Here is a 21,040-nt window from a genome sequence, read left to right as displayed (position 1 = left end):
AACTACGGGTGTCATGTTGTGACTCAATGTGACATTTGGATCCAGAAATAGGCACATGAAATCGTTGTATGGGCTCTGCAGGTCAATACTTGAGGGTATCGTTATGGGGCCAAAACATCACCGGTGGTTGTGCTGTTAGTTCGTGTTATTAAAATCCAAGCTCATCTGACAATTGTCAGAGAATTGTTCCGCAGATCATATTCGCTTCATGAGTAACTTCCAGCAGTAACAGTAAACCACGGTTGTAACGAAGTTCGTTGTAAGCATATATATATACAACACATGTACAACAAATAGACGGGAGTAAAAAACAGTTCGTTATATCCGGCAGTTCGTTATAAGGGCGTCCCTTATAAACGTACTTTACCGTGTTTCATTAGTCATTAATATATTCTGGGGTGCCTAAGTCTGGGATGCAACGTTCAAGATACTATCCCGGCCATGCAGTTTACCAACCCTTCCCATTTAACACACAACGCATTCTTCTTACAACGGACAACTTTTATTTGTACCCTTGGTCACAATAACCTCAGACAAGGCAGCACACAGCGAATCTGTCCCCCGGGTCAATGTGGCATTCGCTGAATTCTGGACACTCCCGGGAATGTGGACCCCTCCCACAGAAATACTCTTCCCCCTTGACGTCCACCAGGGGGACTCCTGTGGGGCACTGAGCTGAAGATGGACAGAAACACAGCCTCGTGTAAGTTCAAACAAAGCACACATTGTCTTTATTAACGCATATAATAATGGTGTTCACGCCGCAGTCAGAAATATACCAGCAAAATATGCAACTGTGCTAAATATTCGAGTGTTAACTAAGTACAAGCTGCTAATAGTGTAAGCAGCCACCTTTATCGCCGGGGTACATGTCACTCCAAGCTTCACTACAGATATACCAACAGCTTCACTACAGACACACCATCAGCTTCACTACAGACACACCAACAGCTTGACTACAGACACACCAACAGCTTCACTACAGACACACCAACAGCTTCCCTACAGACACACTAACAGCGTGAATAGGGACACACCAACAGCTTCACTACAGACACAACAACAGCTTGACTACAGATACATCAACAGCTTCCCTACAGACACACCAACAGCTTCACTACAGACACACCAACAGCTTCACTACAGACACACCAACAACTTCACTACAGACACATCAACAGCGTGAATACAGACACACCAACAGCTTCACTACAGACACATCAACAGCGTGAATACAGACACACCAACAGCTTCACTACAGACACACTAACAGCTTCATTACAGACACACCATCAGCTTCACTACAGACACACCAACAGCTTCACTACAGACACACCAACAGCTTCACTACAGACACACCAACAGCTTCACTACAGACACATCAACAGCTTGACTACAGACACACCAACAGCTTCACTACAGACACACCAACAGCTTCACTACAGACACACCAACAGCTTCACTACAGACACACCAACAGCTTCACTACAGACACATCAACAGCTTGACTACAGACACACCAACAGCTTCACTACAGACACACCAACAGCTTCACATAAGAACAACTACATCTACAACAGCTTCACTACAGACACATCAACAGCGTGAATACAGACACACCAACAGCTTCACTACAGACACATCAACAGCGTGAATACAGACACACCAACAGCTTCACTACAGACACATCAACAGCGTGAATACAGACACACCAACAGCGTGAATACAGACACACCAACAGCGTGAATACAGACACACCAACAGCTTCACTACAGACACACCAACAGCGTGAATACAGACACACCAACAGCGTGAATACAGACACACCAACAGCTTCACTACAGACACACCAACAGCGTGAATACAGACACACCAACAGCGTGAATACAGACACACCAACAGCTTCACTACAGACACACCAACAGCGTGAATACAGACACACCAACAGCGTGAATACAGACACACCAACAGCTTCCCTACAGACACACCAACAGCGTGAATACAGACACACCAACAGCGTGAATACAGACACACCAACAGCTTCACTACAGACACATCAACAGCGTGAATACAGACACACCAACAGCTTCACTACAGACACACTAACAGCTTCACTACAGACACACCAACAGCTTCACTACAGACACATCAACAGCTTGACTACAGACACACCAACAGCTTCACTACAGACACACCAACAGCTTCACATAAGAACAACTACATCTACAACAGCTTCACTACAGACACATCAACAGCGTGAATACAGACACACCAACAGCTTCACTACAGACACATCAACAGCGTGAATACAGACACACCAACAGCTTCACTACAGACACATCAACAGCGTGAATACAGACACACCAACAGCGTGAATACAGACACACCAACAGCGTGAATACAGACACACCAACAGCTTCACTACAGACACACCAACAGCGTGAATACAGACACACCAACAGCGTGAATACAGACACACCAACAGCTTCACTACAGACACACCAACAGCGTGAATACAGACACACCAACAGCGTGAATACAGACACACCAACAGCTTCACTACAGACACACCAACAGCGTGAATACAGACACACCAACAGCGTGAATACAGACACACCAACAGCTTCCCTACAGACACACCAACAGCGTGAATACAGACACACCAACAGCGTGAATACAGACACACCAACAGCTTCACTACAGACACATCAACAGCGTGAATACAGACACACCAACAGCTTCACTACAGACACACTAACAGCTTCACTACAGACACACCAACAGCGTGAATACAGACACACCAACAGCTTCCCTACAGACACACCAACAGCGTGAATACAGACACACCAACAGCGTGAATACAGACACACCAACAGCTTCACTACAGACACATCAACAGCGTGAATACAGACACACCAACAGCTTCACTACAGACACATCAACAGCGTGAATACAGACACACCAACAGCGTGAATACAGACACACCAACAGCGTGAATACAGACACACCAACAGCTTCACTACAGACACACCAACAGCGTGAATACAGACACACCAACAGCGTGAATACAGACACACCAACAGCTTCACTACAGACACACCAACAGCGTGAATACAGACACACCAACAGCGTGAATACAGACACACCAACAGCTTCACTACAGACACACCAACAGCGTGAATACAGACACACCAACAGCGTGAATACAGACACACCAACAGCTTCCCTACAGACACACCAACAGCGTGAATACAGACACACCAACAGCGTGAATACAGACACACCAACAGCTTCACTACAGACACATCAACAGCGTGAATACAGACACACCAACAGCTTCACTACAGACACACTAACAGCTTCACTACAGACACACCAACAGCTTCACTACAGACACACCATCAGCTTCACTACAGACACACCAACAGCTTCACTACAGACACACCAACAGCTTCACTACAGACACACCAACAGCTTCACTACAGACACATCAACAGCTTGACTACAGACACACCAACAGCTTCACTACAGACACACCAACAGCTTCACTACAGACACACCAACAGCTTCACTACAGACACACCAACAGCTTCACTACAGACACATCAACAGCTTGACTACAGACACACCAACAGCTTCACTACAGACACACCAACAGCTTCACATAAGAACAACTACATCTACAACAGCTTCACTACAGACACATCAACAGCGTGAATACAGACACACCAACAGCTTCACTACAGACACATCAACAGCGTGAATACAGACACACCAACAGCTTCACTACAGACACATCAACAGCGTGAATACAGACACACCAACAGCGTGAATACAGACACACCAACAGCGTGAATACAGACACACCAACAGCTTCACTACAGACACACCAACAGCGTGAATACAGACACACCAACAGCGTGAATACAGACACACCAACAGCTTCACTACAGACACACCAACAGCGTGAATACAGACACACCAACAGCGTGAATACAGACACACCAACAGCTTCACTACAGACACACCAACAGCGTGAATACAGACACACCAACAGCGTGAATACAGACACACCAACAGCTTCCCTACAGACACACCAACAGCGTGAATACAGACACACCAACAGCGTGAATACAGACACACCAACAGCTTCACTACAGACACACCAACAGCGTGAATACAGACACACCAACAGCGTGAATACAGACACACCAACAGCTTCACTACAGACACACCAACAGCGTGAATACAGACACACCAACAGCGTGAATACAGACACACCAACAGCTTCACTACAGACACACCAACAGCTTCACTACAGACACACCAACAGCGTGAATACAGACATATGAACACCTTTAAAATGGACATGAGAACCTTCACAACAAATACACCAACAGCTTCACTACAGACACATCAACAGCTTCACTACAGACACACCAACAGCTTCACTACAGACACACCAACAGCGTGAATACAGACACACCAACAGCTTCACTACAGACACAGCAACAGCTTCACTACAGACACACCAACAGCTTGACTACAGATACATCAACAGCTTCCCTACAGACACACCAACAGCTTCACTACAGACACACCAACAGCGTGAATACAGACACATCAACAGCTTGACTACAGACACACCAACAGCTTCACTACAGACACACCAACAGCTTCACTACAGACACACCAACAGCTTCACTACAGACACACCAACAGCGTGAATACAGACATATGAACACCTTTAAAATGGACATGAGAACCTTCACAACAAATACACCAACAGCTTCACTACAGACACATCAACAGCTTCCCTACAGACACACTAACAGCTTCACTACAGACACACCAACAGCTTCACTACAGACACACCAACAGCTTCACTACAGACACACCAACAGCGTGAATACAGACATATGAACACCTTTAAAATGGACATGAGAACCTTCACAACAAATACACCAACAGCTTCGCTACAGACACACCAACAGCTTCACTACAGACACACCAACAACTTCACTACAGACACACCAACAGCTTCGCTACAGACACACCAACAGCTTCACTACAGACACACCAACAGCTTCACTACAGACACATCAACAGCTTCACATAAGAACAACTTCACATCAGACACACCAACAGCTTCACTACAGACACACCAACAGCGTGAATACAGACACACCAACAGCTTCACTACAGACACACTAACAGCTTCACTACAGACACACCAACAGCGTGAATACAGACATATGAACACCTTTAAAATGGACATGAGAACCTTCACAACAAATACACCAACAGCTTCGCTACAGACACACCAACAGCTTCACTACAGACACACCAACAGCTTCACTACAGACACATCAACAGCTTCACATAAGAACAACTTCACATCAGACACACCAACAGCTTCACTACAGACACACCAACAGCGTGAATACAGACACACCAACAGCTTCACTACAGACACACCAACAGCTTCACTACAGACACACCAACAGCGTGAATACAGACATATGAACACCTTTAAAATGGACATGAGAACCTTCACAACAAATACACCAACAGCTTCGCTACAGACACACCAACAGCTTCACTACAGACACACCAACAGCTTCACTACAGACACACTAACAGCTTCCCTACAGACACATCAACAGCGTGAATACAGACACACCAACAGCTTCACTACAGACACACTAACAGCGTGAATACAGACATATGAACACCTTTAAAATGGACATGAGAACCTTCACAACAAATACACCAACAGCTTCACTACAGACACACCAACAGCTTCCCTACAGACACACCAACAACTTCACTACAGACACATCAACAGCTTCACATAAGAACAACTTCACATCAGACACACCAACAGCTTCACTACAGACACACCAACAGCTTCCCTACAGACACACCAACAACTTCACTACAGACACATCAACAGCTTCACATAAGAACAACTTCACATCAGACACACCAACAGGTTCACTACAGATATACCAACAGCTTGACAACAGACACACCATTAGCTTCACTACAGACACATCAACAGTTTGACTACAGACACACCAACAGGTTCACTACAGACACATCAACAGCTTGACTACAGACACACCAACACATCAGACACACCAACAGGTTCACTATAGACACACCAACAACTTCACATCAGACATATCAACATGTTTACTACAGACATACAATTGAGTTCACAACGAACACCACAATCTTAACTACAGATATGATAACAGGTGCACCACAGACATAATAACAATATTTTCACTATATATATACCAATATGTTAACACAAGACATACCAAATGGTCATCAAACGCTTACCAAAAAGATCGCGACAGACATACTAACTTGATGTACTAACAGGGACACAACTGATATAACAACAGCTTCACAACCGACACACCTATGTGTTCACAACACATACACACGACAGCTTCACTACAGACATACCTACATGTTCAAAACACATACACACTACAGCTTCACTACAGACATACCTACATGTTCACAACACATACACACGACAGCTTCACTACAGACATACCTACATGTTCAAAACACATCCAGACTACAGCTTCACTACAGACATACCTACATGTTCACAACACATCCACACTACAGCTTCACTACAGACATACCTACATGTTCACATCACATACACACTACAGCTTCACTACAGACATACCTACATGTTCACATCACATACACACTACAGCTTCACTACAGACATACCTACATGTTCACATCACATACACACTACAGCTTCACTACAGACATACCTACATGTTCACAACACATACACATTACAGCTTCTCTACAGACATACCCACATTTTCACATCACATACACATTACAGCTTCACTACAGACATACCTACATGTTCACAACACATACACATTACAGCTTCACTACAGACATACCTACATGTTCACAACACATACACATTACAGTTTCACTACAGACATACCTACATGTTCACAACACATACACACGACAGCTTCACTACAGACATACCTACATGTTCACATCACATACACATTACAGCTTAACTACAGACATACCTACATGTTCACAATACATACACACTACAGCTTCACTACAGACATACCTACATGTTCACAACACATACACATTACAGCTTCACTACAGACATACCTACATGTTCACAACACATACACATTACAGCTTCACTACAGACATACCTACATGTTCACATCACATACACATTACAACTTCACTACAGACATACCTACATGTTCACAATACATACACATTACAGCTTAACTACAGACATACCTACATGTTCACATCACATACACACGACAGCTTCACTACAGACATACCTACATGTTCACAACACATACACATTACAGCTTCACTACAGACATACCTACATGTTCACAACACATACACACTACAGCTTCACTACAGACATACCTACATGTTCACAACACATACACATTACAGCTTAACTACAGACATACCTACATGTTCACAATACATACACACGACAGCTTCACTACAGACATACCTACATGTTCACAACACATACACATTACAGCTTCACTACAGACATACCTACATGTTCACATCACATACACACGACAGCTTCACTACAGACATACCTACATGTTCACAACACATACACACGACAGCTTCACTACAGACATACCTACATGTTCACAACACATACACACGACAGCTTCACTACAGACATACCTACATGTTCAAATGACATACACACTACAGCTTCACTACAGACATACCTACATGTTCACAACACATACACACTACAGCTTAACTACAGACATACCTACATGTTCACAACACATACACACGACAGCTTCACTACAGATATACCTACATGTTCACAACACATACACATTACAGCTTCACTACAGACATACCTACATGTTCACAACACATACACATTACAGCTTAACTACAGACATACCTACATGTTCACAACACATACACATTACAGCTTAACTACAGACATACCTACATGTTCACAACACATACACATTACAGCTTCACTACAGACATACCTACAGGTTCACAACACATACACAGTACAGCTTCACTACAGACATACCTACATGTTCACATCACATACACACGACAGCTTCACTACAGACATACCTACATGTTCACAATACATACACACTACAGTATCACTACAGACATACCTACATGTTCACAATACATACACATTACAGCTTCACTACAGACATACCTACACGTTCACAATACATACAGATTACAGTATCACTACAGACATACCTACATGTTCACAACATATACACACAACAGCTTCACTACAGACATACCTACATGTTCACAATACATACACATTACAGCTTAACTACAGACATACCTACATGTTCACATCACATACACATTACAGCTTAACTACAGACATACCTACATGTTCACAACACATACACATTACAGCTTCACTACAGACATACCTACATGTTCACAATACATACACATTACAGCTTCACTACAGACATACCTACATGTTCACAACACATACACATTACAGCTTCACTACAGACATACCTACATGTTCACAACACATACACATTACAGCTTAACTACAGACATACCTACATGTTCACAATACATACACACGACAGCTTCACTACAGACATACCTACATGTTCACAACACATACACACTACAGCTTCACTACAGACATACCTACATGTTCAAATGACATACACACTACAGCTTCACTACAGACATACCTACATGTTCACATCACATACACACGACAGCTTCACTACAGACATACCTACATGTTCACATCACATACACATTACAGCTTCACTACAGACATACCTACATGTTCACAACACATACACATTACAGTTTCACTACAGACATACCTACATGTTCAGATCACATACACACTACAGCTTAACTACAGACATACCTACATGTTCACATCACAAACACACTACAGCTTCACTACAGACATACCTACATGTTCACAACACATACACACTACAGCTTCACTACAGACATACCTACATGTTCACAACACATACACATTACAGCTTCACTACAGACATACCTACATGTTCACAACACATACACATTACAGTTTCACTACAGACATACCTACATGTTCACAACACATACACACGACAGCTTCACTACAGACATACCTACATGTTCACATCACATACACATTACAGCTTAACTACAGACATACCTACATGTTCACAATACATACACACTACAGCTTCACTACAGACATACCTACATGTTCACAACACATACACATTACAGCTTCACTACAGACATACCTACATGTTCACAACACATACACATTACAGCTTCACTACAGACATACCTACATGTTCACAACACATACACATTACAGCTTCACTACAGACATACCTACATGTTCACAACACATACACATTACAGTTTCACTACAGACATACCTACATGTTCACAACACATACACACGACAGCTTCACTACAGACATACCTACATGTTCACATCACATACACATTACAGCTTAACTACAGACATACCTACATGTTCACAATACATACACACTACAGCTTCACTACAGACATACCTACATGTTCACAACACATACACATTACAGCTTCACTACAGACATACCTACATGTTCACAACACATACACATTACAGCTTCACTACAGACATACCTACATGTTCACATCACATACACATTACAACTTCACTACAGACATACCTACATGTTCACAATACATACACATTACAGCTTAACTACAGACATACCTACATGTTCACATCACATACACACGACAGCTTCACTACAGACATACCTACATGTTCACAACACATACACATTACAGCTTCACTACAGACATACCTACATGTTCACAACACATACACACTACAGCTTCACTACAGACATACCTACATGTTCACAACACATACACATTACAGCTTAACTACAGACATACCTACATGTTCACAATACATACACACGACAGCTTCACTACAGACATACCTACATGTTCACAACACATACACATTACAGCTTCACTACAGACATACCTACATGTTCACATCACATACACACGACAGCTACACTACAGACATACCTACATGTTCACAACACATACACACGACAGCTTCACTACAGACATACCTACATGTTCACAACACATACACACGACAGCTTCACTACAGACATACCTACATGTTCAAATGACATACACACTACAGCTTCACTACAGACATACCTACATGTTCACAACACATACACACTACAGCTTAACTACAGACATACCTACATGTTCACAACACATACACACGACAGCTTCACTACAGATATACCTACATGTTCACAACACATACACATTACAGCTTCACTACAGACATACCTACATGTTCACAACACATACACATTACAGCTTAACTACAGACATACCTACATGTTCACAACACATACACATTACAGCTTAACTACAGACATACCTACATGTTCACAACACATACACATTACAGCTTCACTACAGACATACCTACAGGTTCACAACACATACACAGTACAGCTTCACTACAGACATACCTACATGTTCACATCACATACACATTACAGCTTCACTACAGACATACCTACATGTTCACAATACATACACACTACAGTATCACTACAGACATACCTACATGTTCACAATACATACACATTACAGCTTCACTACAGACATACCTACACGTTCACAATACATACAGATTACAGTATCACTACAGACATACCTACATGTTCACAACATATACACACAACAGCTTCACTACAGACATACCTACATGTTCACAATACATACACATTACAGCTTAACTACAGACATACCTACATGTTCACATCACATACACATTACAGCTTAACTACAGACATACCTACATGTTCACATCACATACACATTACAGCTTAACTACAGACATACCTACATGTTCACATCACATACACATTACAGCTTAACTACAGACATACCTACATGTTCACAACACATACACATTACAGCTTCACTACAGACATACCTACATGTTCACAATACATACACATTACAGCTTCACTACAGACATACCTACATGTTCACAACACATACACATTACAGCTTCACTACAGACATACCTACATGTTCACAACACATACACATTACAGCTTAACTACAGACATACCTACATGTTCACAATACATACACACGACAGCTTCACTACAGACATACCTACATGTTCACAACACATACACACTACAGCTTCACTACAGACATACCTACATGTTCAAATGACATACACACTACAGCTTCACTACAGACATACCTACATGTTCACATCACATACACACGACAGCTTCACTACAGACATACCTACATGTTCACATCACATACACATTACAGCTTCACTACAGACATACCTACATGTTCACAACACATACACATTACAGTTTCACTACAGACATACCTACATGTTCAGATCACATACACACTACAGCTTAACTACAGACATACCTACATGTTCACATCACAAACACACTACAGCTTCACTACAGACATACCTACATGTTCACAACACATACACACTACAGCTTCACTACAGACATACCTACATGTTCAAATGACATACACATTACAGCTTCACTACAGACATACCTACATGTTCACAACACATACACACTACAGTATCACTACAGACATACCTACATGTTCACAACACATACACACTACAGTATCACTACAGACATACCTACATGTTCACATGTTCACAACACATACACACGACAGCTTCACTACAGACATACCTACATGTTCACATCACATACACACTACAGCTTCACTACAGACATACCTACATGTTCACAACACATACACACTACAGCTTCACTACAGACATACCTACATGTTCACAACACATACACACGACAGTTTCACAATAGACACGGTGTACATATTATCTTTAGATTTCATCACTGAAAGCATGACGCTTGAACTCACCATTGGAATGCGACAACATGGCGACGTAAACAAGGGCAGAAACCTGGAACAGATATGACAGACATCAATGACAAGGAACAAATCGCTAAACTTTGACTGTCTGTTGATCTGAATGTGAATGGCAACATGATCAGCACTGGGCTCCTGTACTTACCAAGAGGACAACACGAGCCGCCATCTTGCCGTTACAGTCTTTGTTAGTCCAATGTGTTTGTTGTCGTTTAACACTGCGGAACAGCTGTCGCAGCCTGTTCAACAGGTTGCGCAACATTCATGTGTAACGAATAGGCGAGGTGGGTCGAGAAGAAATGGGGCGTTAACGTCGCGATCAAGATCATTGTAATTGTATAGTGACGTGCATGTACTTGAGTCTGTGTGTGTGGACGACTGTGCGTCCGGACAACTGCTGGTTTTATAGCGCTAGCCCACTGAAATACCACTCTGCAGTTTTAACATGGAGACCCCACTCAGACACAATATACTGACTCTGATCCAAACTAGTCTTTGATTTATCTCAGGCAGGGTAACAACAAGTACCACCATAAAGCGAACCGGTATCGAACTACCGACATTCCCCCTCTCCTGGGAGTCACTCTATCCACTAGACACTTCGGGCAGACGCTCTATCTGGACTGTGGAAGCGGTTACATAGATCAGGAAAGATCAGAGGATAATTTTGAGATACAAATTACAAGGGGTTTATTGACTAAAATAAACAAAATAGTATTACTTCCCAGTATTTGTTATCGCGTATAGTACAGGATACCTCTGGAGTTTTGTATGACAAGAAGTAACAACTGAATACGCGTCTCAAAACAGAATTATAAAAAATTCCTGCTGATACAACGTCACTGAAATACCGTGTGTATTGTTTATAAATTCCAACATGTCAGACAAACCAGTGATTGATGATAAGCCCATCGCCATGCGCCGTCGGGGCACGATGACATCACATGAACAACGTGTCAAAGCCAGAACTGCCAATCCAGCTCATTGTCAGTCGCCTGTTACGAATAACGTTCGTGTATGTAGGACGTGCTGTATGAACGAATGAATTGAAAGTTTCACAATACCGAATATTTACATTGCATGATCCAGGTAAGAGATACACTGTCTACAGAAAGATCATTGATAGCAGGTTCCAGGAGCTTATATCTCGTGATACATAAGATATGAATTCAGCCCAGCTGTCAGAGCTCATATCCTCTACAATAGGGGTTATACCACCTAGTGATGTCACAAGTTTTACTTCGTCATCTGCGCAGTCCTCAATACACATGTATTGTTCGAGGTTTAAAGTGTCAAATAGATGTTCATGGAGGGTGTCCTGTGCATTAGCTAAAGCTGTACAACATTTACATTTGTAATCTATGGGGGATATCGGGTTCCATATATTTGATATACCTATCAATTCTCTCTAACAAGATCTTTTCGAACAGTTCGTCGTCTAGAAGTGATATCTTTGAGATGTTGTTTATTCTGGAGTCCGTCTCAACACGAAAAACGATATCAAACTCCGGCCGGTCAAGAGGTGATGATAAAGCTGCACAGTGGTCTGCCCACAAGTTGCACACTTCTGATGGTGTATTGCAACAGCGTCCTGTGTACCTCAGATGTGTATTGACAGTCTTAGGTCTTTGTTTGTTTACAGTCCTGTAGAATTCAGCAATATCTAATTCACCTGCTGAGCTTATTTTTACATATTTTTCTTTTCTTTTCTTTTACAATGCTGAAAGTCACATTTAGCCACTTTATATAGGATATACGGGTCGCTACCGGCACCCCGAGGCCTGCCTTCTGTTGACTACACTCTTTTTGCCTGGCGCATCTGGTAATAATAGAAGTCAAGATTCGAACTCTTCCAGTAACGTTTCAGGTGCGGTCTATAGTGTCCACGTGGTGTCTCGTGTGCACTGCAGCTCCTGTACCAAACACATAACACATGTACGATACATCAGCCTTAATGATGTTCGCGTTTGTCTGTGATTTTGCGTATATAGGAGGGCCAGTTGTGTCTACGCGTCGTGTGTGATACGTTTACAAAATAACTGCCCTGTCAACAGGACAGAAAGTCAGTCGGATTAATTGTCCAACTGAGGTGGCACTTGTCACACCATGGCAGGTTGATGGTATTGTCTGTACTTAAACTAGTACTGTTGCCTGATGTCAGTGGTATATTTAGCACGGAATTCGTCCTATATACATGGTGTAATCTGGAGTTTGATCAGATGCACTAGCTTTGATTGATGAGTTGTTGGAGTAAACTGCTAAACCAGATATACAACGTGTGAAGAAAAACTGAATATTTCTGAGAAGATGCCGGAAGTCACAAACAACTATTTAGCACTGGTTGATGTCTCTGTTCAACATACGGTTGATTACAGTTTTACTCAGGTCAATGATTGACTGCTCACTTGTAATTTTTTCAAAAGTCCTGAGCATAATTTATGGATCTAGATACAAGGTACATTGTCCCACCTTACATTGACAAACTGGCTTATGATTGGTTAAGGAACGAGTAATTATTTCCCTTGTACCCCGCTGAGAAATTAATCGGAACACACCTAAGTCAGCTTGCTTATCTCGCACAAGTATCTTTGAGCTGAAATAAACCGATGTTTCTCCGAATGCATTAGGTAAACGGAAGCACGTTGTGATCGTTTGAGTCGTCTGCTAGCTGTCGAAATAGGTAATTTCAAGCGTTTTATTCAGTGAAGCTTCGGACATATATTCCGGGTCAGTATGAATGGATGTAGATGAGATTAATTCGTTGTTAACCGATCCCTTGGGGCATATAGTGTGATGTACCCTGTGTGTGGGCGTATACATCACGAACCCCATATCGATACACATACGTGTGTGTGTTTATATCACTCAAAACAGGTGCATGGTATATACATGTAATCGATGTTTTGATTGGTATAAGCAGGTACAAAAACTAAGTAATGATCAATTTCAAAGTACTTGCAATTCGAGTGTATAGTCCATTATAATATATTTACATTTTAAGCAAAACACAACGCTGAATGCTTCCTCCGACATGTCTCACTCACATTCAGATTCTCCCCGTTGAGTGAAACATGACATCGTTTTGTTTTACAAGACAATACAAGACAAGAGGTTTATTCAGTATACAGGCATATGACCAACAGTACAGATCGAAATAATAAGTACACCAGCTTGCGGTTAGGTAGTGGTGATACTGTCTAAACACAAGATCTAGTATCTACAATATGCCATGGTCATCAATTCAGGTAATTTATGGTATTGAATGTATATCAAATTGAAGTAATAGCTATTTAAAGTTGTCCCACTTGAAGCGTTCACCACTACCTAACCGCATAGAATAATCATGAGACGTTGTATCCCTTGAAGCATTCATAAAGTGCCCATCTGAATTTTGTTTGTTTGTGTGTTGTTTAACGCCGGATTCAGCAATATTTCAACAAGATGACGGCGGTCTGTCAATAATCGAGTCTAGAAAAGACAATCCGATGATTGACATCGTGAGCATCGGTCTACGCAATTGGAATACGATTACATGCATCAACCAAGTCAGCGAGCCTGACCACCCGATCCCGTTAGTCGCCTTTTACGGCAAGCATGGGTTGATTGCCCATTTGAAACATCACTGAAATACATATTTCATGAATCAAGCCATTGATTGATTAGGCCTATATTATTTGAAGCTTAAAATATAAATATGAGATATTTTGCATGGGAAATCTTGGCAAATGTTTCGAATATGAAGGAATATTTCCTACATTTGTTAGAACGTGGTCTTCGTCATAAATCTGTCCAAGATAACCGTTACTACACACACAATCAAGTTTTGGACATCATGTCTTCTTCTGTACAGATCTATCTTAAAGTTATGGAATGATGTTCTAAATTTACATAGAGCTCTAATTAGTGAGCTATCCTGTAGTTCAACGCTATATGATGCTGGGTGCACGTGTGACTTTAAATCGGCATGAGTACTTGAAAACTCTGATGTACTTGTCGATTCATGCCACGATTGTGAACAAATATATATTAATCTTTGTTTGATGGAAATCCATACAAAAGACAACCCTGTGGTAAAAAAGTAAGTGTCTGACATCAGACACCTAATACAATTTATTTTGCCTCTACTTAGCACCCAAACATTTAACAAATGGTATCATCACTATTTTATGCACATGCCATAGTCAGAATCCTACAATCGACTATGCTTTTAGCAAATCTGTCTTGTGAATATGAAAGTGGTGTTGTTTTATTCAGTGGTAACATGTTCAAACTGACGGGAGACATCCTCCGCAAACACATTGTAATCCAAGTATCTTCATTCTCAAGTTGTCATGCTCATACAAAAACAAACGTCGAAAACATTTCCATAACCTTAAGAAATCATTCTTAAAAATGCAATTTCTAAGATGCTCCCGAAAAAGCGGCGCCGACAGTACTATATTCTGCGATAAAGTATACTTTTTTAGTTTCGTCAGAGTGGGCTGACGTCATGACGCTGTTCAAGTTACCTCCCACTGTCACATAAGGCATCCTTGGTAACACTGTTCTATCATTCCTGTCAAAGAGGGTGCACACCACATCTTTTAACGATGGTGAAACAGTGTCTGATAATGAGTCTAATAAGACAACCTATGTCGTTGACAATTTTGAGAAGGTAAAATAGTCACGGGTGTGTCAAGAAAATAGTGACAATTACCCCTTAAACGTTTAAAACTCTCCTCGTACCTTTTCAAACGAATCCCAACAAATGATGCTTTCTTTCCTCATCTAATTTCGAAACAGAAGTCGCATTGTTGACATTGTCAACAGCCCATGTGTGAATACAGTTTACAACAGATGACGTCCGCCATCTCCCTCACCGTTACTGTAACCGTACAACAAACACACGTGTCCTCGCCACAGCAGCCACAAAGTTGTCCGAGGTGAGCATTGTCTGTCACAGTCTGACAGTGCCAATGGACACAGAACCGGTGACGATCAGGGTCAGAATTGATCTTCAGCAACCCATGCTTGTCGTAAGAGGTGACTAACGGGATCGGGTGGTCGGGCTCCCTGACTTGGTTGGTGCGTGTCATCGTATCCCAATTTCTTGGATCGATGCTCATGACGTCAATCACTGAATTGTCTGGCCCAGACTCGATTCACAGACCGCCGTCATATAGCTGGAATATTGCTAAGTGCGGCTTTAAACAACAAACAAACAACATAATTGGAGTAGATAGATTTACCCCCAAAAGCCTCTTACATGCCGTTATCTATACAGATTCCAATTCTTTTAATCTACTCCCGTATTTAAGCGCCATAAAGTAGAACTGGAGCAACCATTGTGTCAAATATCTCAAAGAACAGGTCATAATGAATTGGCTTTAATTTATATGGCAGTCTCAAAACATTGAACAATATCTTCTTAGCCTGTCTAGTAGCATTTCCTATATGTGGGACCAAGGTGAAAGTTTTACTGAGAGTAACCCGCAAGTCTTTATAACATGAAACACATTCCAGCACTCTTCACTTCTCGCCAGAATACCTCCTTTCTAAAAACTACTTTTGTCTTATCCAGGTAAATAGTTAGTTGGTAGTTACAGCAATATTGTACTATGACCCAATTTGCCTCTGGAATTCAGAAATAAGAATAACATCATCAGCGAAAAGTGAAAGGATGTCTGGATGAAACTGGATACCGTAACTCCAAGATGTTTTGATTTCCTCTGCCAATAAACATCGAAAATAAGTGGGGACTGAGTCCACAGCTATGGGTTTTCAATGTGGCGCCCAGCACCAGCACAAGGCTATGGGGTCGGTTTCAACAGCATGGGTCAACACGTGATAGGCCAAGGTCGGGAAGACCAAGGGTGACCAACCCCGCCCAAGATCGTTACATCCGACTGCACCAGCTACATGACAGGACGACCACAGCCATCTAAACCGCATCCCAAATACCCGGACTGCGGAGAAGTTCCGACCACACCGTACGAAACCGTTTAAGAGCAGCAGATCTACGAGCAAGACGTCCTGTTCGACACGTCATATTGAGGCGACAACATCGTCAACAACGACTGCACTGTTGTCGTCAACACAGGGTAGGGCCTCAACTGCGATGAAGAGATGTCTGGTTCAACGACGAATCTCGAATCTCCTCCGTCGAGGGGATGGACGTCGTTACGCCGGAAACAGCGTACAGGAGGTGGACGTTTGATGGGGTAGCGTTATGATGTGTGCGGCTATCTCTCATCGTGGCAGGACAGGTTTGGTCCATATCCAGGGCAATCTTACGGCTCAACGATACATCAACGAAATTCTCCTACCACACGTCCTCACAATTGCCGCCGACGGCAACGATGTATTCCAGCAGAACAACGCTCGACCGCATACAGCACTGATCACAAGAGCCTGTCTACACAGCAACAACGTTGATCGCCTCCAGATCCCAGGACATACGCGTTATTGATGGTAGCTGACCTTCACCTTGGACTTTTCCGATGTACCGATAACTGCGATGACTACAATAACCAAGTATTCTCTCCACAACATTTTTGCTCACTGCCTTTACGGTTCCTCGTATAAATGTATTTCCCTACCTCACACAGCGTTTTTTTTTAAAGAGTATACTTTACTATGGTCAATTGTATTCAAGAAACCGTTGTCTGATCAGTATACAACTGTCTTCTCTCTGCCACAGTAGTAAACGCATTACGGACTTGAATGTAATTATCTAGAGAATCCCTGTTCTTACACCGACGGAACACATGGACAAGTTTGATTCTCTCACAACGAAGAAACTCACACTCTTTATCAAACGACCTCTGAGGTTTAGACCTTCACAAATCAGGAGTTACTTTCATACTGCTAGAAACACAACATATAGCGTCAGTAACGATATCAACGACATTATCTAAATCATCCAATACTAAATCAGTAAAAGTGTCAAACAGGGAAATAACCACATCAGAGAGTAGGTTTGCTCTGAAGCAGTCTCGTTTTCAATCGTCCCAAACATAGCGGTAATCAACACAGGATGCACGTGCTTTCTCTGCATCAGGGGCTACCGGTACAGAGTCACGTGACAGCAGTGAGCGTGCAGACGGAAGGTGACGGGAGTGGGATCGGGATACAATCTCCAACGCTGTGCATAAAGAAAACACTTGAAGAGATGACATAACATAATCGACAACACTAGACTCATTCGTACTAATAAACGTAAAATCACTCCAAAGCTACAAACATTCAATGCTGTATCCAAGTATTTACACTATTCACAAATTTGCTCTGGTTTAGACATATAATGTATACCAGCTAGCACAGATCATAAACGCAAAGATATATAAGATTCGAACGAATTATTTCGAAACTTGTAAAAGAAAAGAAAGCTATCATCGTAAAGAGATCAGCATAAGATACTGATAGAAAGTGTTAATGAAAACTTAATGTAATGAATATAATGGGGTTTAAATTACCTAAATGGGTGACGTACATATATTCTGATTTATCTAACCTGTAAGATACAAGCATGCTGCTCCCACGCAGTGTAATGAGTTAAAGATATTTATGGCATATCTAGCACATATCTTGTACTCAGCTACGTATCTCCACATTAGTTGATAAGATTGTAATTCTTCCTTTTTTCTTAACACCTTAAATCTGAACGAGCTTTGAATATTAAAGCTTGTTTGTTTTTGTTTAACGCCGCACTAAACAATATTCCATCTATAAGACGGCCGCTCGTACAGAATCGTGACACCACCAGGCAAACCAGTAACTGATATAGTAAACAACGATCCATTATTATTATTATTATTATTATTATTATTATTATTATTATCCGTCATTATATAAAGGAGTTATAGATTGTGTTTCAAGCATTGAAAAGACAATGTCAAATTTGCCACATTTCCACGCTTAACGGCGTATGTCTGAGAAATTCATTATTGAAATTACTTTAATCCCTAAAAACACTTTTGTCTTTCGTCAGTTTTCTTCATCTAACTTAAATATCTTATTTAAAACTAACTAATTTGCAAACAGAACATGAAAAGTTGAGAATGAATGAGTTGAATAGCCTGCCAAGTATACTTTTGTACAAAAGTACATACTATTATTTATATGAAAGAGGTTCAATCCTTTTACAACAGGAGTAAGGGAGCGCTGCTGTAACGCCTACATCAATTTTACAGGAAGATGCTGGTAACATAAGAGTTATCGTTCTTGTTTGAAGTAATCCATACGCCAATATGGAAACTATTTAAAAGGCAGTACTTAGAAGTTGCGGATGACAAACAGGACACAATATATGGATAACAACTTCTTTAATACTGTAAAAAGCGACGTTTCGGTAAAGATCAACCGTTGTCAAGCAATACTGAATGAGGGACATTGTACAGAATATGTATAGTAGGTGGAGTGGAGGATTAACAGTAACAACAACTGCTTGCATGAGTTGGATAACTTGAGTAAGTAATGACAACAGAAGGATAATACTGTTACACATGATGGACAGAGAGCACCTACGTCCCAAAGAGAGACGAAAAATTAAAAAAAACTAACGACAGCGCACAAAATAATAATGAACGAATGTCCCTCATATCTAAATGATTTGTTACCCCACAATAGATCAGCTGCTTCAAATTATAACCCACGTAACAAACAGAACATGACTGTACATTTCGCCAGAACAAGTACATTTCAGAAATCATTTATTGTAGACTCTTTAAAACAATGGAATTCACAAAATGAAAATGTTAAAAATGGGATCTTTGTAGCTGAATTAAAAACAAAAAATGTACCAAAATGTTATTAAATCTCCATATTTTTCCAATTTTGGAAAGCATGAAATTAATATTATACACTCAAGACTTAGACAAAGATGTAGCAATCTAAATGATGATTTTTTTTAGGTTTAATTTGTCAGACACTATTTCTTGCTCTTGTGGTTCCCCATGCGAAAATGCTTTTCACTATTTTATTGAATATGAAAATCTTAAGACAATCCTAAATG

The 21,040-nt window shown here is 41.2% G+C and overlaps 1 protein-coding gene across 1 annotated transcript; it reads right to left on the bottom strand.

Moving 5' to 3' along the window:
- Positions 1 to 483: 483 nt before the first annotated feature.
- LOC124137344 lies at positions 484 to 12,354 on the bottom strand. Its single transcript, XM_046503610.1, has 3 exons — positions 12,194 to 12,354; positions 12,040 to 12,082; positions 484 to 675 (listed from the first exon to the last, which is right to left on the bottom strand). Exons 1-3 carry the CDS (start codon positions 12,308 to 12,310, stop codon positions 530 to 532), a joined length of 306 nt encoding a protein of 101 aa, XP_046359566.1. The 5' UTR covers positions 12,311 to 12,354; the 3' UTR covers positions 484 to 529.
- Positions 12,355 to 21,040: the final 8,686 nt, after the last annotated feature.

Source organism: Haliotis rufescens, unplaced genomic scaffold, assembly GCF_023055435.1.
Source record: "Haliotis rufescens isolate VD_foot unplaced genomic scaffold, xgHalRufe1.0.p SCAF_26, whole genome shotgun sequence".
Taxonomy (NCBI): domain Eukaryota; kingdom Metazoa; phylum Mollusca; class Gastropoda; order Lepetellida; family Haliotidae; genus Haliotis; species Haliotis rufescens.
The sequence above is the reverse complement of the archived record's forward strand: the minus strand, read 5'-3'. Positions and strand labels throughout refer to the sequence as shown.